General features: G+C 43.2%; 1 protein-coding gene across 8 annotated transcripts in view; it reads right to left on the minus strand.

Moving 5' to 3' along the window:
- RBBP8 (RB binding protein 8, endonuclease) overlaps positions 1–26,314 on the minus strand; it is a 41,768-nt gene that overhangs the window by 12,564 nt on the left and 2,890 nt on the right. The window contains exons 1-14 of one of the 8 annotated variants that reach the window (XM_077352612.1): positions 23,842–23,860; positions 23,393–23,516; positions 20,607–20,811; positions 16,199–16,241; positions 12,659–12,754; positions 11,124–11,236; positions 9,941–10,016; positions 9,280–9,443; positions 6,116–6,217; positions 4,820–4,905; positions 3,954–4,030; positions 1,830–2,712; positions 1,096–1,222; positions 270–361 (exon numbers count right to left, since the gene is read on the minus strand). In XM_077352612.1, the coding sequence (XP_077208727.1) occupies positions 270–361; positions 1,096–1,222; positions 1,830–2,712; positions 3,954–4,030; positions 4,820–4,905; positions 6,116–6,217; positions 9,280–9,443; positions 9,941–10,016; positions 11,124–11,236; positions 12,659–12,754; positions 16,199–16,241; positions 20,607–20,718 (1,971 nt within the window). In that variant the 5' untranslated portion in view covers positions 20,719–20,811; positions 23,393–23,516; positions 23,842–23,860. Of the gene's footprint in view, positions 1–269; positions 362–1,095; positions 1,223–1,829; positions 2,713–3,953; positions 4,031–4,819; positions 4,906–6,115; positions 6,218–9,279; positions 9,444–9,940; positions 10,017–11,123; positions 11,237–12,658; positions 12,755–16,198; positions 16,242–20,606; positions 20,812–21,492; positions 21,967–21,986; positions 22,071–22,104; positions 22,366–23,392; positions 23,517–23,841; positions 23,861–26,314 lie in introns of those variants that run through there. The other 7 variants (XM_077352610.1, XM_077352611.1, XM_077352616.1 and 4 more) reach the window with 7 other exon arrangements.

A 26,314-nucleotide genomic window follows, 5' to 3' on the forward strand; every position in this document is an offset into this window, starting at 1 on the left:
AGATGTGGTGGCATTTTCACACAACCTGGTCCTCACAAAGTTCACCATCTGTATACAGACACCCAAGAAAACTCTCACGAGTCAGCAACTGTATCTTTGAACTGCAAGACTACTTCAAATTATCTTGTTTTCTAAGCTTTGATTTATTTATACAGACTTGAAACAGCAATTCTTTTTAAAGTGTAGATTTCTTGATCTTGAACAAACCCATTTAATAAATAGCAATAACTTTTTTTGCACGCTGAATAAGACAACAAAGCACTGCTTACTTTTGTGTCTATTAGAGTTATATCCATTTTATACTGGGAAAGGTCTGCTCCTGGATCTATACTCCACTGCACGCTTTCCAAGGTTGGCTTCTCTTCAAAAGAAAAAGATTCAATGGTAAAAGTAATTAATTTTATGTTTTAGCAAGGATAGCATTCTGAAGGCACACACACAGTAATAGTGGATGTTGTATACAGGCACATTTTAAAAGGATATATGAAAGATGCAAGGAGGCTCAGTCCTGATGAGTACTTGGATGGGAGACCCCCAAGGAAACCCAGGATCGCTCTGCAAAAGCAGGCCAAGGCAAACCACCTCTGAATGTCTCTTTCCTTGAAAACCCTACAACAGTGGCCTGCAATCTTTTTCAGGCTGTGGACTGGTGGGGAGGGAGGGCGATCCGGGCGCCGCGCATGCGTGGCAGGTTCACGCATGCACGTTTGTGCCATGCGCGGCTGCAAACACGCACGCACGGACCTGCTGTGCATGCATGAAACTGCCATGCATGCGAGTTTACGGCCACACATGGCGCAAACGCACATGCGAGGACCTGCTGCGCATGTGCGTTTGCGCCGGCGACCGCGCCTCCCTCTTCCACCCCCCCCCCCCGCATAAAGAAGCTTGCTGGGCCGCAAGCTAATCGGCCACTTTGGGAAGTTTCTCACTGCGGGGGGGGGGGCGGGGAAAGGGAGCCACGGCCCGGCACCAGGCTGCGGCCCCCTACAAGGTTGTCTAAAGTCAGAGTTGACCTGCCGGCACTTTCCACAACCAATATATGAGAGGCTGAAGACAGAAAACATTATACAATGCGGTGATTTTAACAGATACCTTGCTGATTGTGTTGTTGTGCAGCTTTTGTTATTCTGCAAGGATTTGGTTGTAGCACCGATGCTGGTTCACCCACTCCAAGCCGTGTCCTTATTTTCTTACTAGTTGGTTCACAGACTTGAGCAACCTAAAAACCATGGTTTAAATAAGTACAGGACTAATTGTCAAATTTTATTTCTAACCTATTGAAAATTCACTTTAGACACTTGCATGGACCCTCCTAGCTTATATCTGTTCCACTTAATATTTCTGGTAAGGCCTTGGAGGAGCGTGTCTCATAGCTTAAGTGCCACTCAGTGCTTAACACCCACTCAGGGGTGCCTCCTCTTCCAATCAGCTTGCCTGTCTGTCCAGCAGCCAGCCAATCGTCTTGTGTCCCCCACCCCTGACCACCCTCTCCTCCTTCCACTTCCCTGTGAGGCTTGTAGCCTTCAGATCCTTGCTGCATGAGAGCTGCCTGTGCCAGTGAGTTCCCTAACAGCTGCCTGCAGCCTTTCCAGGTCCTGAGAGGGAGGGGGAGGCCATCTGCAGAGTTCGTCCACTCCACCCACTAATCTAGTGCTCGTTGTATTCCTGAATGCAATGGGCTTGGCCCCTAGTACACAAATAAGCTACAGGAAAGCACCTTATATGTATGAGGTATGTTCTTCACATGAGAAAAGACCCTTGCAAATGCTAGCCGCCCCCCAGGAATACAGAGGGTGGGGATGGGAAGCTCTGCCAGGCCAACTTACTGTTATGTCTTCAGAGAGTTCTGAATCAAGGGCTTCATTTGGCTGTACATTACAAAAGGCAAGGATGTCTTTTTTAATGGGCCCTTGAGGTTTACTCTCTGGAGGTGCTTTATGCAGAGATTTCAGGATCACTTCCTGTACACAGGGGTCCTCTTCCAAATCCCTGTTTGCTGTGTAGTTAACACTGATGCCTTTGAAGGAGGAAGCCTCTTTTCCTAGTGGTTGAAAGACATCATGGAGGGTTGCCTGCCTCAGCCTGGCTTTGGAGAGCTCAGAAGATGCATGGCTTTTTTCTTGAGGCTGAAAACAAGCAAAACGATCAGACAGATCTAGGGGCTTGTCAGCTGCATTATCTCTGGTGGCAGCAGCAGGAGTGTCTATTTGGGCTGGGAGGGCATTTTCTTTTCCACAGCCAATTAAATGCCCACTTTTCTCCTCAGATTTCTTCCTTTTAGTACTTCTGCTGATTAGTAGTTTCTGTGGTGCAAGAAGGAAATCACTCTTGGCATTTTCGTCTTTATCTGAATGCGTGTTAGTGACACACGTAATGGGCTCGTCTGAGTTCTGTGTCTCCGCCCCTTGCTGGCTGGTTGGAGCCTGACTGATCACAGAGGCCAATTCAGTTCCAAGATTGAGCGGCGCAACAAAAGCAACATCTTCCGATTTTGACCTTACTTTCTCAGGTCTGGAATAAGAAGAACTGCTGATGGAGCTGACTTTCAGGTTTGACTTCTGTCCCATCGCTAACACAGAAGGGGAAAGACTTGTACTCAGGCCCAGGCTCTTCTTCACGCAAGCCGATGCAGAAGCCCCCAAAACGGGAGAGAGGGGCTTGGAATCCCAATCTGTAGGTGGAGGAGTGTTTTCCAGTGGATCTGAAAACCTGACCACAAATAGAAGTGTTTTTTTTTTAAAGAGCGTATCTGTTATGAAAATTGGAAACATCAAAGGATCACTCTGCTGAGAAAAGCTACCACAAGCATAAAGTACTAAATATGAAGAACAATTCAGTAGTGGGCAATCATCAGTTTACTGAATGGCCATAGACCATAGCAAGGGTTAGAGTGATGGCGCAAGGTGGGCCATTCGGGATAAGGCTCAGGAGCAATGCTGATGAACAGGGAGCTCTGCTGGACCAGGTAGGCAGGGAATTTTAGGTGGGCATTTCTGAGGCCTTAGCAGATGACAGTAGCATATTTTAGCCTTTTTGATATACTTACACTGACTTTTTTATACTGCATGAAACAACACTCTTGATAAAAACTTCATCTGTATGTAGCAATAGCTAATTTTAGTAACAATGAAATGCATCATGATGCCTTTATATACACACCACAGAAATGTATTCCTTTTCTTCTTACAGGAAGTGAGGACAGATTCCTATCTCTGGCCATTACCTGAACAATAAGTTCAGAACTGGCCCTTAAGATGGTATCAAGCAAATTGCTAATGATTGTTTGCATTCAGAAGATGCACCTATCAAAAACGACTAGGGGAAGAGAAGAGTTTTGGAAGTGGGGAAAGACTGAGAAATGAAATCCTCCCCATCTTGAAATTCTCAAGGCATGATGAGCAGACCCCAACATGTCTCCAACTCTACATCAAAATTCCATCTCTATAGTGGCTCAGGGAAGACACTGGTGTGCTAGTTTCTCCGTTCCTCCCCCACTTGTTTAGCAAAACTGTCAAAAACCTAAGTCACTAGCAGATTGGATGTTGGGGAGAAAGAGAACAGCAGTCAAGGTTGGTTCTAAGCTGTTCCTGCTGACACAAAGTGGGGAAAGTGTAGGTTTTACAAAACTTTTCCTCTGACTCATTGACCAACAGGGAAAGAACCTAATCCCCAGAGTTAAGCCAGTTTCTCAGTTCTTTACTCTGCACTATCGACATCAGAAGGAACAAAATACAGCGAATGTATTTATTTATTTTATTTACTGTTAGATTTTTATCCCGCCACCTCTCCATGGCAGGGTTGTAGTCAAAATATGCTTGGAAGTCCTTAGAGGTAGCTTTCGGCTTTTGCAAACCCTCTAGGCTTCCACTTTCTCTTTTATGCTATATATATGTGTTTACTCAACTTTCTATTCAAACCCTTCATTTATTTTTTAAAAATCCAAGACTCACCCCCTATTGTTACCATTGCTTCTTGGTACTCCAGGAGCCATCTGCTTTCTGGAATCCTCCTGTTTGTTCTGAACAATCTATGGCACAAAAATACTTCATCAGAAAGGAATGGTTTTATGCTGCATTTGGCACTTAATTCTTTTTTATATCTGGTTCAGTGGAGTGAGCGAAGATTCCACCCAACATGCCCCAGGGCACTACACTTCTCAGGGCTCCTGGTGCTCTGAATACGACCTGAGTGGCATACACTACATGGGGAGAAGAGACAAGCCAAGGCAGAATAACAGACTCTTCCTTTCCCCCACTTACAGTCACTGCTGCCTTTGTCAGCAGTTAGGGCTCACGTTGTGGTAGGAGGATCATGAAACCGCCAGGTCATGGAGGAATTTGGAGCATGTAGAAATAGAGAATTTTTAATGAGAGTTTTCCAGTGTTGCTCATTTGGCTGGGCTTTGTTGCTAATTGTTTTATAAACCTATAATCAAAGGATCCAAATAAAATTGCCTCTGAGGAATATGGTCTCCAGTAAGTCAATCAGACTCTCCCTTCTGATTTGTTTTCCCTAAAACACGATTTATTATGCAAATAGGGCATCATTTTTAATCCGGATTTTATTTCACATAACAAATAACCTCAAGAGGAATGTTTCATAATCTCATTTAATTTCTGAGACAAGAGCTCATAAACAGTTATTATCCAGTGTGTTATAAAAAGGTAGCTTCTTTACATGCAGCTGTTAACAGTTGGAAGTACTTTTATGCTGTACCAAAGAGGATACAAGAACGATAAGGCTATGTTTCCTAAGAGTATTAGTCTTCCTGCACCAGAATGGACTTCCTTAGAAGACAGGGAAACTCTGCACTTACAGGATTCTCAAGTCCAAATGTTTCTACAACAACTGCAGCCAAGTCAAAAGGTGGGGTGGTGGCAGGGTCTCCTCTCCCTTTTTCATCTGCGCAGATTGAAAACACAGTCAGTACCATGCATGGCAATACTTATCCTAGAGTTGTTGGTACATTGTACAGACTGAATTAAAACTGAAAGGGACTCATTAACTGACAGCTGTGAAATTATGGAAGAATGATTTCCTTTTGAAGTATATGATTTTTGGAGGAGTTAATTTTGAATTCTTGTTTATAAAGATGAAAGTATTGAGGAAATGTATGCATACCCTTTTAACTTCTAAAACCAACATACAGAATGCATTTGATAAAACTTGGAACCTTCAGATTTTCTACACTGTACAGAATTTTTTAGGCTGGGTAACATTTTAGACAAACATATAGCATTTGAATAGAAATTTTAAAATGAAAAGCTAAGAATGAATGAAAAACTAATAGAATTGCCTAGCCGGCTTCTTATGATACCTTCTACTGGTGGTCCCCAACCAGGGCCTCCGCAGGGCTGCACTGGGCCGCGCACTGCCATATACGATGACAAGTTTCCTGTGAAACTTCCTAGCAAATAACCACTTTCCAAGTTTTATGAAGGGAGTCTGACATGAAATTAAGAACAGCTGGGGTTTTATATCCTGATTTTTACTACCTGAAAGAGTCTCAAAGCCGTTTGCAAACACCTTTCCCTTATTCTCCAAACAACAGACGCATTGTGAGGGGGTTAGGGTTGAGAGAGCTCTACCAGAACTGCTCTTTGAGTACAGGCCTAGGAGAACTGTGACTGGCCCAAGGTCACCCAGCTGGCTTCATGTGAAGGAGACTGGAATCAAATCCAGTTCTCTAGAGTTGGGTCCGCCACTCTTAACCACTATACCATTCTGGCTCTCATGGGCAAGAGTCACACGACTCCACATGATGGTAAGTTATTTTGACTCACTTTTGACTCACTTGAGATCTATAGTTCAGTCAACTATGAAGCACTCACTTTATTTTTATTATATAGTATTGAGATATGGGCAACCTCCTTTAGAACAGGTGTTAAACAGTTGTGCAGGAATATATGTAAATGTCATGTATTTTGCAGCTGGAAAACTCAATTTAAAATCCTAAAGTTTCTTTCTGTATCCTAGAAGCAATTCAACAATGGATTATCCTTTTCCTCTAGTCACAAACACAAATGGAAAAACAAATGCTAGGCATAATTCACTTTGCTCCTTTCCACTATTAGTCAATTAAATGAATCATGGTAAAGCAGATGATATTTACTTGATTCTGGTGAACACTGTTGATTGCAGGTATCTGCCACCAGTATTTCTTCACGGGAATGAACATTGCTCTCAGCTGATAACAAAGCAACCTTCCCAAGGTCTAAGAAGAAAAAAAAGAGGTGCTTCATTTTTAATATAACTATTTTGACGCAGGTTTTGCACTTCTTGACACTCTGATCCTAAGGAGTTTACTGCTCTCTGCACATGTATTCCTGATTGCTTCCATGGGATTTGATTACTCCCTGTACTCATGATGAATGGTGCAGTGCATTATTCTCTTACAAGCTAAAAAGCGACTGGTTCAAACCTCCTCTTAGTTACCAACTTATTATACCCTTTAGATTAGATAGACAAGTCATTATTGTCTCTACAGTAATGCTGAACTCTTGCTGGTCTTACAGGACTGTTGCTGGGGTTGCTGATGATAGGGAGGCACTACATCACTGTCTTCAGTTTATCTTTTAACACTGAAACTCTGCCCCCCTTGGAGTGAATCTCTGATTCTGGCTGGCTCTTAGTTGCCACTGTGAGCAATTGAGAGGTGTAACTTTAATATGGAAAACAGATTACAATTAACCTTTCAACTGCTTACCCAGCTAGAGTTGGACTTCTACTGTAATTGCCCAATTGGCCTAGCTCATCATACTGTGTTACCTGCTCCAAACAGAGCGAATGGGGAGGGGTAGTAACAAAAATTAAGACTAAATATTCTAAGTTGGAACCACCAAAATAGAAGAAGAAGAAGAGTTGGTTCTTATATGCCGCTTTCCCCTACCCGAAGGAGGCTCAAAGCGGCTTACAGTTGCCTTCCCATTCCTCTCCCCACAACAGACACCCTGTGGGGTAGGTGAGGCTGAGAGAGCCCTGATATGACTGCTCGGTCAGAACAGTTTTATCAGTGCCGTGGCGAGCCCAAGGTCACCCAGCTGGCTGCATGTGGGGGAGCGCAGAATCGAACCTGGCATGCCAGATTACAAGTCCGTACTCCTAACCACTACACCAAACTGGCTCTCAGTTTTATTATGTGTAGCATAAGCCGGAAAGCTGTAGACAACTCTCAGGATTTAGGACAGGGGCATTTATTTAGCCCTAGGCATATATTTTTTTTGAAGTGCTGATACAAAATTAACCACTGAAGAACATAAAAAGAGTCCTGCTGCGTCAGACCAGCGGTCCCTCTAGTCTAGTATCCTGTTTCCCACAGCAACCAACCAGTTGCTATGGAGGGACAAAGGCCAGGCCTTTGTTGCTCCTAGCGGTAGTCAAACTGTGGCCCTCCAGATGTCCATGGACTACAATTCCCATGAGCCCCTATCAGCTAACGCTAATAGGGGCTCATGGGAATTGTTGTCCATGGACATCTGGAGGGCCGCAGTTTGACTACCCCTGGTTTACATCCTCTGAATATGGCAACTCCCATACTCACCCTGGCGAGTAGCAGTTGATGGACCTACGTTCTCCATGAATCTACACTAGCAGTGATCACTACCTCCACTGGCAGTGAATCCCACAATTTAACTAGTCACTCAGTAGAGAAGCATTTCCTTGTGTTTTTCTACCATATAGGCTCCAAGTGTCCAAAGAACTTATGTCAGGGTTCTATTTTTACGTAAGTAACATTTTGAGAGAGAATCAGGAAAACACTGCTGTTTGGGTAGATGAAAATATCCATCTAGTAACCAGGTACTAAAATGAAAATCTATTTAGAGGTACTTTGTTTACATTCATTCTGTACTTAGAACAAACGGCAAAATATTTCACCTATATTAATCAACTTCCCCTAATACCACAGCTGGGCGAATGCAACATAGTTGAGTGAAGTTTCTAAAATATGGGATACAATTCATCTTTGAGGACACAGCTGTATCTTTGGAGAGGATCAGAACGTAATGGAGGGGTCTTCCTGCGTCCCCACTAGCCACGGACAAAAATGGGGGCACCACAGTGTTGTTATTATACAGCTTCCATAGACAAATGCTTAGCTTCTCCTTCATCTTCTCCTGACTTTCCCAGAATAAACTTGTACTTGCTGAGGAGTGGTGGGCTGGAAAGGACGGCTGGATCTGCACATGGGATGTGCATGTATTTCTTCTTGTTAATAATGGCTGACATGCCACAGTGCACAGGTGTATTCGGCAAAGCCCGTCTGGGCCTACGGGCCAATATCAAAGCTACCAAACTTTAGTCAGTGAAGTGGCAGGATAGGGGTAGGAGCCACCACATGGTCCATAATTATGAAGCTAGCCCAATTTTACTGGACAGCTAAAAGCTTTCTTTTTTTTAGCTCAGCTTCTTATTAGCAAATATTTCTGTTGTTTTAGATGCAACTTTCTTCAGTTTTTCATGCGGGGCTTCCATCTGTGGATACCAGCAGGCCACACTTAGCTAAAACATCTTTCTACAGACTTTGGTGACATCCGAGGATGAAGAAAAATCTGAAATCGTGAAAAAAGCCATGGGCACAGTGGCTGTAGCAGAAAACTTTGGTGGGAAATGGGATCCCCCACAAGAGTCTTGCAGACCCACACTTGTTTATAATAGTTTTCTATTGGATGTACTTGTATTTCTATGCCCTTTTCTAAAGTTATATTCAATACCTTGTGTTAAGATTTAAAAATTAAAAATACTGTCTTTGCAAAAAGTCAAGAAGTAAAAGATTTTATGAATTTTGATAGAATTTCTTTACAAATGTGGATTAGTCAGGGCTTGAAATCTTCCCATTGCCCACTAGGTGGTGATATGAGACTATTCAGACAAGGAAGTGCCTGAATAAAAATTTCAAACCTATTTCCTAAGAGAAAGGATTTTCAAAGAGTGGTTTTTCATATCCTAAGAAAATATGCAGATTGTTAGCCAAACAACAATACAACTTGGCCAACGCTTTTTATATATTCAACTTAAAAGGCTGACGTTTAGAATTGCCTACAGCAGGGGTAGTCAAACTGCGGCCCTCCAGATGTCCATGGACTACAATTCCCAGGAGCCCCCTGCCAGCATTCGCTGGCAGGGGGCTCCTGGGAATTGTAGTCCATGGACATCTGGAGGGCCGCAGTTTGACTACCCCTGGCCTACAGCCTAGCTATTAGGCATTACTTCCAGTTTTATTTTAAATTATCACTCAATGCTACTTAAGGGGAAAAAAGTGTCTTTTAAACAGCTTACCATTAGTTCGTCTTTTCTGTTCTAATTCTGTACACTTATGTTCTGTGTATCGTACATGCCTATTCTCTCTTTTTCGGCGCATTCGATTTACCACTGAAAGTGAAAGCGTCTGAACTGGTGATGGTGAGCCTGGTATAAACCCTTTCATGTCTTCATCTTGCTCTCTAAGAAGAGAAAAAGACATAAGATCTCATGTGAAATTTGCATTTCAAGTAGGTTTTATCCTACAGAGTTCAGGGGCCCTGAATCCAAATCAATGTGGTGTCTCAAGATTTGTATGTTTATTCTTCTACATATACGGCAAAGGAACCAAGGGAAAAAGAATGCTGAAATTTTACTAAATGGTGGTAAAAAGTAAATATTTAGTAAATGATAACAAGCAGAGATAAGAAAATAACATGGTAAGAAGAAAGAAAATTTTGAAAAGAGACAGGATGTTAGCGTCACCATGACACACGTGGAACGAATGAAGAGAAAGATCTTTGAGACGATGGTCGTAGAGCTGGAAATAGAAAAGGTGGAAGGGTCTGAAGCCAATGAGAAATGTCTGAGAAAGCTGGACAGAAGAGGTAGGTTGATAAACTAAAGAGCAGCATGGCTGGAAAAACACAGGATGCAGCTAAGCCAGTGGAGAGGCACAGGAGCAATGAAAAATAGTTACTCTATCTTTTGCTGCATCTGCTGAAGTTGTTCAGAAATTTTCTTATTTTCATCTTGTAAGTTGTTTCTTTCATTCACTGAAATATATAACACAATGGAAATATGAAGTCGTTTCCAGTTGTATTTTGTTGTGAAATGAAATAAGCATCAAGCCTGCATGAACCTGCATTCCCATCTCTTTACTTTTCAATCTAAACAAAAGTATTCTAGTCAGCCAAGAGGGTTGTTTCAGAAAGCAATTCCTGCCTTAATTATACCAAACTAATAATATCCATTAAGCAACAACTTACTAATTTATTTTTGCATCACATGAGAATAACCTTTCAGAAACAGTATAAAAATAGATGTCATAAAGGGGAGGGGGAGAGAGAAAAAACGTGCATTTGTCTCATGGATTGTCCCATATGACATGTGCAAGGTGGGCTTCTCAATCCTTCCTGATGGAAGGATGGTTCAAATGGAACACTTGACGTCATCTTTATTGCTGGTTTTTTTTTTTTGAGCTGTAATCCATTCTCAAGTATACAATTATCAATTAATTTGGGGAACTTTTTATTCAACTATGAAGGCTACTGATTTGGATGTTCTTGCCTCACTGATGATCAAAGGCATTAAGGTAACCAATCACCTCTTTACTGGAGTGCAAGAACAGCAAAATCCTAGAGTTTTGGTGAATCCAAAAGACACATAGTAAGGCCCTAGCTGACATCCCCTCCTATTAGAACTCAAAAAGAACACAGAGCAAAATGGAAGCACAGAGAAGCTATACAATGGTATTCAGTATGACCACTACAGGTCTAATCCAACACAGAACAATCACCCATCTGTTTTCTCTGCCCTACAACCCATGATTATGAACAGGAAGCCTAACCTAGGTATGAGATCAGATTTTTACACATATGTGATAATTAAATGCTATGTATAAATTAAAATGAAATATTTTAAGAGAACAATTCAACATCACTCAAATATTAACTGAATTTGTGCCCTTGCATGTCAGCTCACATGAACAGGAAAAAAAATCCTGTGTTATATTATTAACAATTTTGAAAACAACATCGTTACTTTGAAATTCAACAGGCTCAGCTTACTTAGGGGATTAAGCTACCAGTGACCTGACAGAATGTCATGACAAAGCACATACAAGGAATTCATGGCCTGCAGATGAGGAAGAGAAAACTCACTCAGTTCAGTGATCAGTTTAAGATTCTGTTGCCGGATATTTTCAAATTCCTGCTGTTTCTTCTTCATATGCTCTTCAGTTACTGCACAACGATCACATAATCCAGCCCTTAAACTAGGGAAGTCGAAAGATATATTAGCCATCTGTTATTAAATCAGCTTGATAAATAGTAAAGAGCCTCTTGTGGCACAGAGTGGTAAGGCAGCAGACATGCAGTCTGAAAGCTCTGCTCATGAGGCTGGGAGTTCAATCCCAGCAGCCAGCTCAAGGTTGACTCAGCCTTCCATCCTTCCGAGGTTGGTAAAATGAGTACCCAGCTTGCTGAGGGGTAAACAGTAATGACAGGGGAAGGCACTGGCAAACCACCCCGTATTGAGTCTGCCATGAAAACGCTAGAGGGCGTCACCCCAAGGGTCAGACATGACCCAGTGCTTACACAGGGGATACCTTTATCTTTACCTTTAATAAATAGTAAAGTACTTAGAAATCCTAGACAACATAGTTTACGATAAAAATTTCAGATTAGCATTTGTCATTCTTCTAATTATTTCATGTCTGTAAGTCCAAATGCTTTGCTTGTCAAACATTTTAGCCAATTCAAGCTTCCGACTAAAACCACATTTGTGGCACGACAGTGTCTTTCCCTAATACACATCCTTATCTCAGGGACCCTCCGTTCTTCCAGTAAAAATTACAAATACCTATTTGGAAAGAAACAGCTGCACAAGTCACTGCAAATGAGAGTATTCAAGAAGTCATATACAATTTTGCAATTTACAGCACAATCCACAGGGTGGGGGCAGAGTGCTCAGGGAGCTGACTAGCCACTGTGCCAGAGTACCTCCAGTGCCTTAGCACTGCATGGAATTGCTCCTCACCAGGGCATGGCCAGCAGAACAGCCTGCACAGATGGGGAGGGGACACCAAGGCTACCAACTGTGGAGACTTGAAGGCACATGCATGCCATCATGGCCCAAGCTGTCCCCTTTGAGTGGGTGGTGCTGGAGGGTCTGCCCAATATATTTCCCCCAAGAACATTAAGATCTGGCAGTCAGAATCTGCTTACGGTCCCCAGACCCAAAGAGATCAAACTGGCTTCAACCAGGACCAGGATATTTTTGGGCCTAGTGGAACACTCTACCTGAAAAGATCGGGGCCCTTTGGGACCTTGCATCACTACTGAGTCTTCATACAAGCAGTAAATATTGAAGCAAGAGCAATGTAAGGGCAGCTGTGTTAGATTAGGCAAATGGGTTAGCTAATTCAGCACACAGAAGGCAGCTGGATGTCTTAGAAAGTCCACAAAGAGGGGAGAGAGGGTGTCTCCCTGCTGCTGAAACTTACACTAAGGGCTATGGCCTCTGAACACATCAAAAAGATGTAGGATCCTGCAAGCTTAGGATGGGGTGGTCAGTTTTCAGGTTTTACTGGGACTAGACACAATAGATAAATTAATGAATCCAAAATCCTTGAATTTCCCATGGAAGAGCATTCTGTAACGAAAATTACACCTTCCAAACAAAAAGGGCTACTTACCGATCTTCTAAAACTGTAATAGTGTCATACAAAGATTTCTGTTGTTCTCTAAGCTGCTGGTTTTTGGTGTAAAACTCTTCAAGCCTCTCCGCATCCCTGAACATAAGAAGAAATTCTTTACACAGAGAAAGTGTACATGCAACAGCTGTATTTTCATTACTCTGAAATTACATTGACTCAAAGGTAAAAAAATGGGTACATTTTAAAAGTTAGTAGTTGATTTCCAGTGACATAGGAACTTAAAAAATGTAGCTTCCCCCCCCTTAATTAGCATCTTATCTATCCTTATCCATGGTTCCCGTATATATTTGTGAAACAGCCTGTGGGGTGGAACGTGTCCGGCTGTCCGAGCTGGAATAGGGCCAATCAGGGTGCAGCCAGCAACGCTAGACACCTTCCTCTCAGACACACTAGAGACAGAGAGAGACACACAGAGCCCTGCCAGACCGAACTCGAGCCCTCATTCCCTCCTAATGCTCCTGCTGCGAGGCATACCAAGAGAGAGACATGCAGCGAGAGAGAGGGAGAGAGACACGGAGAGAGACCTGCACCACCCGGTATCCCCTGGGTCCAAGTGCCCACTGTATTCCTGCTTTCAATGGGCTTTCTTAAAAGTATTCTTATGTCTGTTAAACAGGACTTCACATTAGAAGCAGGGGGATTCAGTAAGAGTACTGTCAGCTTCATGAATGTGAATGGGAAAGCTTTTTTAGCCACACAGGAACAATTGCAAGAATAAGAGATGGAAAACAAGGAACCCTGAAGGAGAACGGCTTGTGCAGAGTATGGAGAGCAAAACAGAAGGGGAAAAATAACATTGTCAATTCCAAAGTAGATGGGACAGAAGAAGGTCTGTGTAGCTTTAAAAAAACAAAGCTACTATAATCACATAAATAGAATGGAGAGTGTGGAACACCTTAATGAGCAAGAAGGTCACAGGAGGGGAGGGGAAGTTTTGTCTGTGCTCACTGCATTTGCTGTAAATGATCTCTCCACTGATCTCTCATTCAGCTAAGGTGAAAGCATCAGACCTTGCAAAACAAAAAGGTTCTTGGGGAGAGAAAGGTGATCTATAGATTACTCTTTATCTATGTGCTTCTTCCATTATTCCTTGGCCTCAGGCAAGCTATTATTTCTCATCAGTTTTCATCAGTTATATATAATCATCGAATAGTGATATTGGTTACTTTCCAGAAGTGACGCACTACTAGAGTTTTGTACAAGTAACATTCCGCAGAATATGGAATAGGGCTATTCTCTTGAATTTCTGGCACACAGGATTACTACTAGAGAAGGCTAGGTCCCAAATTTCTGTGTCACAGACTTCTCTTAGAAGCATAGGAGCAAGAGCAGAAATAAAGGTGGTCACCCCAGCATTTAGTTGGGACCACTCAACTGAATCTGCTCTGTATAAAAGCATGGCAGATGCTCTGCATGTCTCCTGTTACTGCTGTCTATTTAGAACTGCAAGGAGGGTAGGATCCAGCTCCTGATATATCACAATGGTGGGCTACATTGTACAGTCCTGAATAATTTGCGATCAATCACACAAGAGAAAATAAATACACAACATTCAAGACTATCAAAGCTATGTGGCAGTGAAAGTGATATTAAACTAAGACCTTTTCCTCCTGCTTGAGTGACATACTTCTGAACTGCTTAGGAGTCGATCAGCAAGCACTGGAAACATTTTGAACAGAATTCCCCTGGGCATTTTTACAGTTGTGAAGTTTGTTTATTATTTTAAGGATTTTCAAGAGAGGGTGATGTGGTCATTGGTATCGTTATAAGTGGAGCTAGAGTACCCCCCTATTTTAAAAAAAGAGGCCTGAAATATTACTGTAATACAGCCTTTTTCAACCTTTTGACCATGGAGGAAGCCCCTGAAATAATTTTTCAGACTTCAAGGATTCCTGGAGGTGATATCAGCTGGCAGCACCCATGGAAGTGGCATCATTACCTGACCCTTAGCCTTCCTTTTTTCTCCCTCCCTTCCCCCACCTTTACTACTGCCATGGCAGCTCTGCCTCATGCAGGCTGGAAAGAAGAGAAGGCAGCCTGGACCCACTCCATTATCATGTCACTTCAGAGCTCCTCTGGACCCCCTTCATAGGCCCTGTGGACCCCCAAAGGGGGTAAATTCAGTGGTATTTACTCTTGAGTAAATATGCAGGAATATCAGAGTGCATATGGCTGCCATCTTAAACACTAGGAAGAAGTAGCAGACAAAGTTATGAACATGCTGAAAGTACATTCATATTCTAAGTATAGAATAAGAAATGAGAAAAGAAGAAAGGTTTGTTAATGTCCTGATGTTGCTTTACAAAACTGGCTGTTTTTTTGGCTATGAAAATAGTCTTCCTAATGAATGGTCCCTGACCCTGCATTTACAAGACCATTAGCTTCAGCACTGAACAAGGGCGCAGCATAAGGAGTTCATTGTCTGGCTGGTTATCAGCTCTGAAATATTAAACCTCAGGTATTCAAGAAGAGTGAGGGAGAACAAGAACTCCTATAGAAGACTATTGTATCTACAATACAGCACTTGTAGGATAATTCCAGCAAATAATAATTAAGCCATTTAGCTTGGTATGTATTGAGTCACAACAGAATGTCATCAATAATACCTATCTCCCACGGACTCTGTGCTAACTATGGAGGGAAGCTATGTAAACATGGACTTGAAATATATGCTTGCTTGTTGCTCATAAATCATAACAGGTATCAGACAACCCTATAAGTTTAAACGAAAGTTATGAGAATTTTTTTTCCAGAAATGAGCATTTTGTTTCCAGTAAAAAGTAGCAAGACAAACCTATGCATGTTTACTTAAAAGTAAATTCTGCTGAATTTAATGGCACTCATTCCAAAGCAACTATATCTAAAAATGCAGTTTTAATGTAACCAAAAATTAGACACAGCAAGAAACTGCTTAAAATTTTAAGAGTCTTATTAAAAAGTTGAAATTGCCTGCATTTACCCACAGTACACTGCTTAATTTTTAGGAAGACATTAGTGCTCTGTCTGGAAAAGCACCATGAAATCTGTTACAGCCTGGCCTGGAAAGTCCAGTCTAGCTTGATCGGATCAGATCTCAGAAGCTAAGCAGAATCAGCCCTTGTTTGTTCCTGGGTGGGGGACCACCAAGGAAGTCCAGGGTCATTACACAGAGGCCACCTCTGAACTTCCCTTGCCTTGAAAACCCCATGGGCTCGCCATAAAGCTGGAGAGCCAGCTTGGTGTAGTGGTTAGGAGTGCCGACTTCGAATCTGGCTGTGACTTGACTGTGCTTTCTACCACCACCAGTCTGGAAGTCCCTTATCTCCTGTGACTGGTGGGAATGCTCTGTAATTTCTCAGTAGTGGGGGAAAATATAGTCAGCCCTTGCTTAGGACCACTATTATTTATTTATCGATCAGATATAGTATTGTGCTTACATAGTATGACTCACACAAAGACACACATAAATATTTAGGTATTAGTAATATATATGCAAATACTTTCTAATAAAAACATTGTCACATATGAGTAGATACTTACAAACACCTTTCCTTTTTCAGTTTGGAAATCTTTAACTGTAATTCTATACGGAAAAAAGACAAAGTCAAGTGTCAGTCATTTTCCTTGACAAATTAAAATTTATGAAGTATTTCTTTTGATGGAGACTTGGAAATTTAGACTTCCTATTAGTCCTTGCCCATAAATATCTGAAGTGCTGAATTATACCTTTCTTCATTTAAGAGTTGGTACTCACTTTTAATTCTTTACCTTCTCGAAGAAAGTAACAAAAAGTAAAACAATTAATTGCAATAAACTGAAAATGTTAAATATTGAGATTGGGGGAAATAGGCACGGAAAAATCCTGTAAAATCATAACACTCCCCAGTTTCAATAGTAGACTAAGAGCAGACAGACATGATAGTACATTTTGACCAGAAAGAGTTCTACAGATGAGCTGTCTTCAGGAAATTACCTATTCCACTATTCTACCTGTGAAGAGGGGGTTTCACAAAGGTTTTCTCAGCTGCTTTTTGGATGGGAGAGGGGACAGGACAAGCTATACAAGAGTCCAGGGGCCCAGGAAGCCAGGAGAATGTTACGGATTGCAACAGTATACCTGTCTCTAAATGTGAACAAATTTGGCAGCCCCATCCAGGACATTTTTCCAGACCAAAAGATAAACAAGCTCTACTTTGAGTTTGTTTCTTCACCCTCATACTGCCTAGTTCCAGGCGATCATTGAAAGCTGTGATTACTATCCTTGGTTCAGAGGAAAGTAGAAAGAAGCCAGCTCCATCACAGTACTGATGATATTCCAAACCTCTAGACACTGAGGTTTCAAGTAGTTGGGAGATAAGAGAGATCCCTGCAGGACAATTCACACTGGAAGATCAGAAGCATTCTGGTACAGGATACCATGGTCTTCAGCACTGAAAGCTGGAAGAACCAACAGTGTCAAAGTCATCCATTTATGTCCTGGTAAGGTATTCAGCCAGGATGACCAGGGCAGGTTCAGTCCTGAATGCCAGAAGACCGAATATCATTCATGAGTATCTGATGGCTTTCTTTAAATAAATGCATTTTAATTAACACATTGATTTATTAAGCAACAGTCATATTAAAGAAAAAAGTTAGGGAACCCTTGAAAGACTACGTTAAAATAGAAAGCACAAGAAAACTACTTCAAAAGGAAGCTTTTGAGACATTAGATGATTCTTCCCTCACTAGCACTCGGCCAAGCAAATCAGCTAAGAAATAAATTTTCTTTAAAAATGCTTGCTATTCGACAGGTCAATTAGATGTCTGCAATTAAGACCCCTATGAAGTGCCCCACTTTAATCCTACTCCACACCCATGAGAAGGAATGAGGCTACATAACAAAGACGCTCCTGTAAGAAAGAAGTCATCTGTTTGGCAAAGTATTTGATCATGTAATGCTAGCAAACTGAGCCACTAATGGAGAGAGTGCTTAAGAGGCTGAGCTATAAGTAACAATTCCTAAATTCAGGAAGAAGTAAGGCTTATGCCTCAAAAATGAAAGTGGTGGTTTCCACTTTCTCATACATAATTCAAGAAAGCAAGTTAGCTAATGTTACCAAAAAAAATCCTTTCCAAAGGAATAGAATCTTTTATCTTTCTTCCATTGTTCTCCTTCAGTACAGAGCATCATCAAGTGATGACATACTTGTCTTTATCACTCCATTAGGACTAATTTAGAGTTTTCTGGAGGACACAGCCATTAAAAAACATGGGTTACAGGCAACAATTCCATTGAAGCATTGTGCAAGTTCACTGTACAACCAGTTTTCAATGGGATTATAGTCAAGAAAAATGTAAACAACTTTTCTTTGTGTATCAGAAATGCTTTTAATGCACTATGCTATTTTAATTATACTTATTTCTTCAACCACCATTCAATGTATTTATTATAAGCTGCCTTCTAAGGTGTGTAGGAATGCAAAAGATCATGCCACTATGAAGCTGGAAAATGATACTTCAATTAGAAATCAGGACAGGCAGCAACAAAGAATATTCTCTACTTTTTATACCTATTTCCCTCAGCCATATCCTGTTAAACCTTTACAATTTTTTTTTTACTAAAATACAGTAATCTTTTCCACTGCAACATTTGGATGATGGGTAGACACAGAAAAGAATGCACAGCGTAACAAAAAAATGGACACCTTATTTTCTTCACCATTGCCTATACAAGATATACTTTGCTGACACCTAAAATTAAACATTCATGAGTCAGTTTTAATTCTTATTTACAGACTTCAGAAACATGCAAAGTTTAGGCAAGTTCCCATCTGATGTGTCTTAACTATCATATGAGGTTCTACTGAAGGATCCCCACCTTTAGTGAAAATTAGCTATCCTTGAGGCACATCTTTGATGTAAACATACAGGACCTAATTGTATCAAGAATTGTGTGGGTCATAGTAACAAATGTTTAGGCATGAAATAATAGGCCTGTGGCAGCTGTATATTAACACACCTTTGGCCAATCCAAACGATGTTTAGTTAGAAGTAAATTTCATTGACTCCAGCAGGATTTACTTCAGAATATACAATTGTAGGCCTAATCTATCTTGAAAGTTCCCTAAAAGTTTTTATTTTTCAGAGTTCTGCAGAATTTCTGCAGAATTTCAAAAGGTTGTGTAGAACAATCCAAAGCCACATTTCAAAGCTTTTTTCTTCAAACTTTTAGTTATTTGGTTTAATTATTTTAGCTCCATAAAAGACACTTATTAGACTCCAAAGCTCTGTTGTGAAGGTGCCTGAGCACGTGCTTGGCCCAATCGCTATAAAAACTCAATTGACAAATGAACCAAGCCAAGAAGAATAAAAATTATAATCTAAAGCAAACCAGTTTTGTTTTCAAAAATTATTACACCTACTATTCTCAGGAACTTTATCAGAATTTTGATAGTGAAATAAAATAACCAGGGAGGATGGCAAAAAATATTGTAGGTAGAGTTCCTTTGGGTTGCTTCATTTGTTGTTGTGCCTTGCCCCTGCCAGGTTACACAGCAGCTTCTGCAGTAAATACAAAGGTAACGGAAACTCCTGATATCTGGCTGCACTTGTTCCTCAGGGCTCCTTTTACAGCTTCCAAATAACTCAACCTATAAAAGTAAACCTGAGGAAATTGGCTTCTGGTTCTCTTCCTGCCCACTGCATCCTATTATTGTGTCTGAGTACAGCTGGTATTCCTTAGATGTGGGCAGGGCAACAGAAGTTCTCTCTGGGTTCAGTAATGCAACTGTATCAACACTCCAAGCTATTGCTTCAGTATTGCATTTCTCAATTAAGTGCCTGCTTGAGAGTGCCTCCACTGGGGACTGTATTAAAAGAGTTTTATTGACACTCTTATTTCTACATTTCACATGTGAACGCATGCAAGAAAGGGTCATTAGGAAAGCTCATTTACACTTCTTATACACATCCACTAGTTAACCTCAGAACCCCTGAAAACCTGGTATTGTTTAATCTGGCAAGAGCTGGCACGGCACAGGGCTTAAAAGTGAGAGACTAGGACCTGGGAGACCGGTTTGAATCCCCATTCGGCCATGGAAGCTTGCTCGGTAACCTTACACCAATCACACACACTCAGCTTAAACCACCTCATAAGGTAACTGTGAGTATAAAAAGGAAGAGGGCAGAATGATGTAGGCCACTCCCCAGTATGAAGAAGGACAGAGTATAAATGAAGCAAGCAATCAAGAGGGAGCTATTTCATTCCTACTGCACCTATTAATCTCTGCTTCCAATTCTGCTGGATAAAGTGGAAACAATTCTAAGAAGGAAATTACATGATTAACCCCTTCTAGTTTATCTAAAAAGCTCTGACAATTTGCTGAATACATTTACATGCCTGAAAAACATTGAAGTTTAAGTGATTAACAACTGAAACAATTATGTCTATTCAAATCAGATTAGGCACCTGGAGGAAGTCTAAATTAATCATGGTTGTCCATCACCTGATTGCCACCTTGCTTTGATCTCCCTGACTAGTTGAACATGCAAGGCACATGCACACACAATCAGTTGACACAGTCCAAGCCTTGATGTGTTTATTTGGCCTATTACACTACAATAATATTCTGGGCTCTCATGTAAGTAAGAAGGGTCTCTTAAACTGTGGATTTAGTGCATGCAAAAGGCAAATTCTATATTAATTATTAGGAAATAGGCTGAAAACAGCCAGCCAGTAGCATAATGCCCTTGCTGAGATCTATGGTGTGGTCACATTTGTGCACAATCCAGTTACTGTATCTCAAATAATACAGTAGCACGAGAAAAGGAGCAAACACTCTTGGTCCGTTATAGGATTACAGAATGAAAATATGCATAGCCTCTAAAGAGGTTGATTCAAGAATAATCCATGGTTCTTGGCTTGATCCTGTCAACTGACACATGTACAGATCAACAACCCTAGTATTACCTTTCACTTCCTTATCGTGACATTCTTTCAGTTTAGACCACAGTTCCTTGAAGCAGTCTGCAGCAGGTTCTACAGAGCTGGGACTACCGCAGCTACCTCCAGAAGTATTCATCTTGTCTTGCACTTGTCTGTGCTGCTTGCTGTTGGGCTCCCTTTTCAATTTATATCACATAGTTATAAGGCTTTCCCCTAGACGACTGGATTCCTGCAATGACAGGTGCACAAGGTTTACAGTTTATCAAAGTATGACTTACAGCAGTGGATGAAATTCATACTTCTTCCCATGCTACTGCCAGGATTTACAGGTCAAATGTACACATTATACAAAGTCCTGTGCAATTCTCTTCCTACATGATTTTTGTGTATTTGATGAAAGGTACGTCTTAGAACAGCCTTTGTCAGCTTTTTTTTTTTTTTTTGCCACTGAGAAACCCTTGAAATATTCTTCAGGCTTTAAGAAACCCGAGAAGTGGTGCGATCGCAGGCAGAATACAGTTGGGAAGCACACCCACCCAGGCCCCTCCCCTTCCAACCCCCCCCCCCCGGCCCATCATTGGCCATTTTGAGGGGGGCCGAGTCAACATGACCATATATATCTATATCTATATATCTCACACCCAGGATTATAAACCCTTCCAGGACCATCAAGAAACCCCAGGGTTTCATGAAAAAATGATTGAAAAAAATCCATCTTAGAAGATGGCAGAGGTGCTTAACCCTTTTCCGAGCTGTTCTTCTTTTCAAAACAAAAGAACCTGAACTAAATTGCACAAACTTACTCCCCCCCCCCCCCAATTCCAGTATGTCATTGTACAGGACACAGGGGATTAGATAGAGGTGAATTATCAAGACAGCTGAAAGACTGTTTCTAATACATGATAATTACCTTTGACCATTTCCTTATACAGTGCAATTACATGGCACACAGTTCGAGAGGCCAAGGCAGAATCCACACGTCAATCTTACGTGCTGGCATCCTCAAAGGCTCAGAGACACTCTATGCACATCTAAAGCATTAAGAGCCTTGGAGTACGCGAACAGGAGTGGCTGCTTGGGTTTTGCACCTTCAGGAGGTTTCCTTCCAGCGGGAAGATTTACATTCCCGAGGCCCACAGGGGCAGCACCGTAGCGCCGGTTTCCCACCCCTCCCTCCCCCGTTAAGGGCGGTGAGCCCGATTACAGGGGCTGCAATGGGCTCCTTTCGTCCGGCCGCGTGGCTGCCTCGGGAGGCACAATTTCCACAGGAGAAGCTGCTGGCGGCTGAGGAGGCCGGCCGGAGACACACCTCCCCACGCCGGGAGCCTCGCCGGGGAGCGGGGAAAGGGCGGCTCTTTCAAACCCGAGCGAGGGAGGGAGGCGTCGCAGAGCCCAGCTCCTTGCCTGTCGCCCAGGGGAACGGCCGGCCCCGAACCCGAGCCCGCGGCAGGAGCAGCAGCAGCAGCAGCAGCCCTCTCCCCCACGGCTGCCGGCGGAGACTCCGCTTGCGGCGGGCCCCTACCCCGGGCGAAAGGCGGCGGCGGCGGCGGCGGCGACGACTCGGCCCGGCTGCCAGAGGGGAGGCGCACCTCAGCCGGAGCCGGCACTACCTGGCGAAAGATCCGCTGCTGTCCGCCCCCGTTACGCGGCGGCGAAGAGAAAGCGGGCGAAGAGCGCCGTTCATTTTCTCCCGCCCGGCAAGTTCGCTTTCCCAGCGGCCCGCCTGGGGGCGGAGAGCGTGGCGCCGAGCAGCCCCTGGTGGCCGGAGGCCGGGCCGACCCGCCTCTGAGAGCCGGAACCTCTCTCTCTCTCTCTCTCTCTCTCTCTCTGGCCCGGAGAGGCGAGTCTGGCGTCGTCTTCCTTCCTCTTCAGCGTCCTGTCTTGCTGCTATTGCTGAATGAATGTCAGCCTGTATTTAGACGCTCGATGTGTTTGTTACTAGTCCGGTGGGCTTGGAGGGAGAATGGATCTTGCCTGGCCTACTCTCTTTGCTTGTTGGGCATTCCTTGAAATGAGGGAGCCTTCAGACCTGGCAATTTCTCCTCCTTCAGCCCTCCCTGCATGCCAGGGAATCTCGTGGCCAGCTCTCACTGCACGGGTCATATATGCATACATATTGGGAGAATTGGTTTCCATCCACACATAGATAGGCCCCTAGAAACAGAGAGCCCTGGCTTCACTTTCCGTGGGTACACTGCATGTGCATCCTGACAGCTTGGCAACTGGATGGCTTCATGAGGCATAATCCCAGAACTCTCCAGACTGAGCAAACCTGTGGGTGGGTCATATGTTTTCCAGAGCAATAAGCATCCACTCAGCACAAAAATGGACAGGGAAAATCAGGTACAAATCCTTTGACAATAAGGGAGCTAAGCCTGGAGAAGAAACCTACAAATAATGTATGGTGAGAAAAAAAAAGTAGGGGAATAGAAAACAGCGCAAGACATGGGATTTAAATTTTGAAAGCAGGAAGTGACCTCAAAGGAGGGGTGGAGTTTGGCTATAATGTGGAAGTGACATCATGAGAAGTGGCAATGTGGAGTGTATGACCCAGAAATGACATCATGCTATACATCACTTGATCTTTGACTTGAAATTGACATCACAGAACATGGAGTCACAATGTTATATCCTTGCTAAGCACCATCTCCCAAATTTCCAGTTATTTCCTGAGTTGGGCCTGGCACCCAAGTTCTGAATTTCCGCAATTTGTAAATTGCCATCATTAAGAATCATTGTGCCAAGGAATCACTTATCTTCTGGGGGGGAGATGAAACATGTTAGTTTGACCATAACAACTTATTACTTACCTAACTGGAGCTGATAAAATTATTGGGAAGACTGTTCTGAATGTGTTCAGCGGTGACAGTGAAATTTACTGCTGCATATGTCACTTTTCCAGAAGTAGTAAACATCCACACCTAGACAATAAACCTGTGGGAAAGGTTATTGCATTATTGCACTTGAAGTCTGTCTCAAACTATGAACTCAGAGCTCTATTTTAATGCAGTATGTAATATATGACTGCTAAATAATGAGCAGGGATGTCAGTTGTTTAATTAAATAATACACAGGATTTAGATATTGCTTCTCATACCTTTTCTTATAATCTTCACAATACAAAATTTGAAGTAACAGAGTTTGAAGATATTTATTTCAGTACTAATTATTACATCAAACGAACAGTTAAATTGCATTGAACATACTACATATAAGAAATTCAGTCTTCACTTGAACATGGAAACTCAGGTGATGTTACCTGGATTTCAGTAAGGTTTTTGACAAGAAGAAGAGAGAAGAGTTGGTTCTTATATGCTGCTTTTCCCTGCTTGAAGGAGGCTCAAAGCGGCTTACAGTCGCCTTCCCATTCCTCTCACCACAACAGACACCCTGTGGGGTGGGTGAGGCTGAGAGAGCCCTGATATCACTGCCCGGTCAGAACAGTTTTATCAGTGCCGTGGCAAGCCCAAGGTCACCCAGCTGGTTGCACGTGGGGGAGTGCAGAATCGAACCTGGCATGCCAGATTAGAAGTCTGCACTCCTAACCACTACACCAAACTGGCTCTCCAATGTTCCCCCATGGTGTTCTGATGGGTAAATTGGAGGACTATAGGCTGGATTTTTGGAAGGTTAGATGGATAGGTAATTAGCTAGAAAACCACACCCAAAAAGTGGTGGTTAATGGTATTTTGTCAGATTGAAGACAGGTGAGCAGTGGGGTACCACAGGGCTCAGTACTGGGTCTGCTATTTTTCCACATTTTTGTCATGATCTGGATGATGGGGTGGAGGGTCTCCTCATTAAAAGTTTGCAGATGACACCAAATTGGGAGGAGTAGTGAACACCCCAGAAGATAGATAGTTCAATGAAATCTGAACATACTGGAAAAGTGGGCAAATGAGAATAAAATACAGTTCAACAAGGGTAAGTACAGAGTTTTACATCTGGATCACAAAACTGAGTAGCATGCATTCTGGATGGGAGCTAGACTTCTGGGTAGCAGTGTGTGTGAACGAGATCTTTGGGTACTTGTGGGCTGTAAGGTAAATATGAGCAGACAGGGTGATGCAGCAGAAAAGAAGGCAGTCTTGGGCTGTATCAACAGAGGCATGACATAAAAATTACAAGATGTCATAGTTGCATTGTATACTGCATTGGTCAGACTGCACCTGGAGTACTGTGTACAGTTCTGGAGGCCTCCTATTGGGCCTTCCCCTATGTACACCCCACTCTCCCCTGTCCTTGCCCCCCCACCTCTCACTTGCCTGACCCTCCTCCCTGGTCCCCCCTTCTTCCCTCCCACCCCACACCCAGACTTCTTCCTCCCTCCCACTTCCCCCCACCTAGACTCACTGCCAGTGAGCGGATTCCAAAAGATACAGACAAAATTGAGCAGGTTCAGAGGAGAGCGCCAAGGATGATCCAGGGCCTGAGGACCAAGCCCTATGACGGAAGGATGAAGGACTTGGGAATGTTCAGCCTGAAGAAGAGGAGGTTGAGAGGGGACAGGGGAAGGTTCTTAGAGGAGGGCTGGGAAAAGTTCCTGTTGGCAGTAAAAGATAGGACCTGCAGTAATGGGTTTAAATTATGTGCAGAATGGTACCAGCTAGATATCAGGGAGGGAAATCATTCACAGTCAGAGCAGTTCCGCACCAGTGGCACTACAGTGGTGAAGCAGCCTGCTGTGCTGCTTCCGATGTTCCCACAGGGGACACATTTTCTCAGTGGACTGAGATGGCCGCTGAAATGTTCCTGTGGGGGATGCAGCCGCAGTGGAAATGTTTTGTCATTTGGGGGACGGTGGTGTGGTTTACAGGAAAATGGGATTGCGTGAGAACATAACCCCACCTTGCTGCAAAAATGAATGGCCCATTTGGTGCCACAAAGCTCTGTGGTGCCAAGTGGGGCATTTTTTTTGTCCTCTTTGTGCCTCTGTAGTACTGGGTGGAGCCAGACTTAAAAGGGCCTCTGCCGGGCTAGGCCCCATTGGCCCTTGGAATGCTTAAGGGAACACGGAAAATATCCACATTCCCTTAAAGCGGGGCAATGGCAGCCTAATGCACACCAGGCCCGAGAGGGGGCCAGACTGGTAGCAATGTCATGTGGAAGCGGGGATTAGCCCCACTTCCATATGAGTGCTCTCCTGGCCTCAGAGTAATTCAGCAGTGTAATCAGCTGCCTAAGGAGGTATTGCGCCCCCGCTCACTGGCAGTGAGTCTAGGTGGGGGGAAGTGGGAGGGAGGAAGAAGTCTGGGTGTGGGGTGGGAGGGAAGAAGGGGGGACCAGGGAGGAGGGTCAGGCAAGTGAGAGGTGGGGGGGCAAGGACAGGGGAGAGTGGGGTGTACATAGGGGAAGGCCCAATAGTCTGCTAAGGTAGACCATGCAGCAGGTGTGCTAGCCTCAGCCAAAGGCTTAGTGGAAGAGCACCATTTTACAGAACCTATGGCAGGGGTAGTCAACCTGTGGTCCTCCAGATGTCCATGGACTACAATTCCCATGAGCCCCTGCCAGCATTTGCATTTGCTGGCAGGGGCTTATGGGAATTGTAGTCCATGGACATCTGGAGGACCACAGGTTGACTATCACTGCCCTATGGAACTGCTGGAGTTTGGGCAGGACTGAATCTCGCTAAGGAGCTCATTCCATCAAGCTGGGATCACGAACCTGCTGAACTTGGCTGAGCATAATGCTTGTTGGGGGGGGGGGGGACTTTGATACACTGGACCCAGATT

This window comes from Paroedura picta, chromosome 9, assembly GCF_049243985.1.
Source record: "Paroedura picta isolate Pp20150507F chromosome 9, Ppicta_v3.0, whole genome shotgun sequence".
Classification (NCBI taxonomy): Eukaryota; Metazoa; Chordata; class Lepidosauria; order Squamata; family Gekkonidae; genus Paroedura; species Paroedura picta.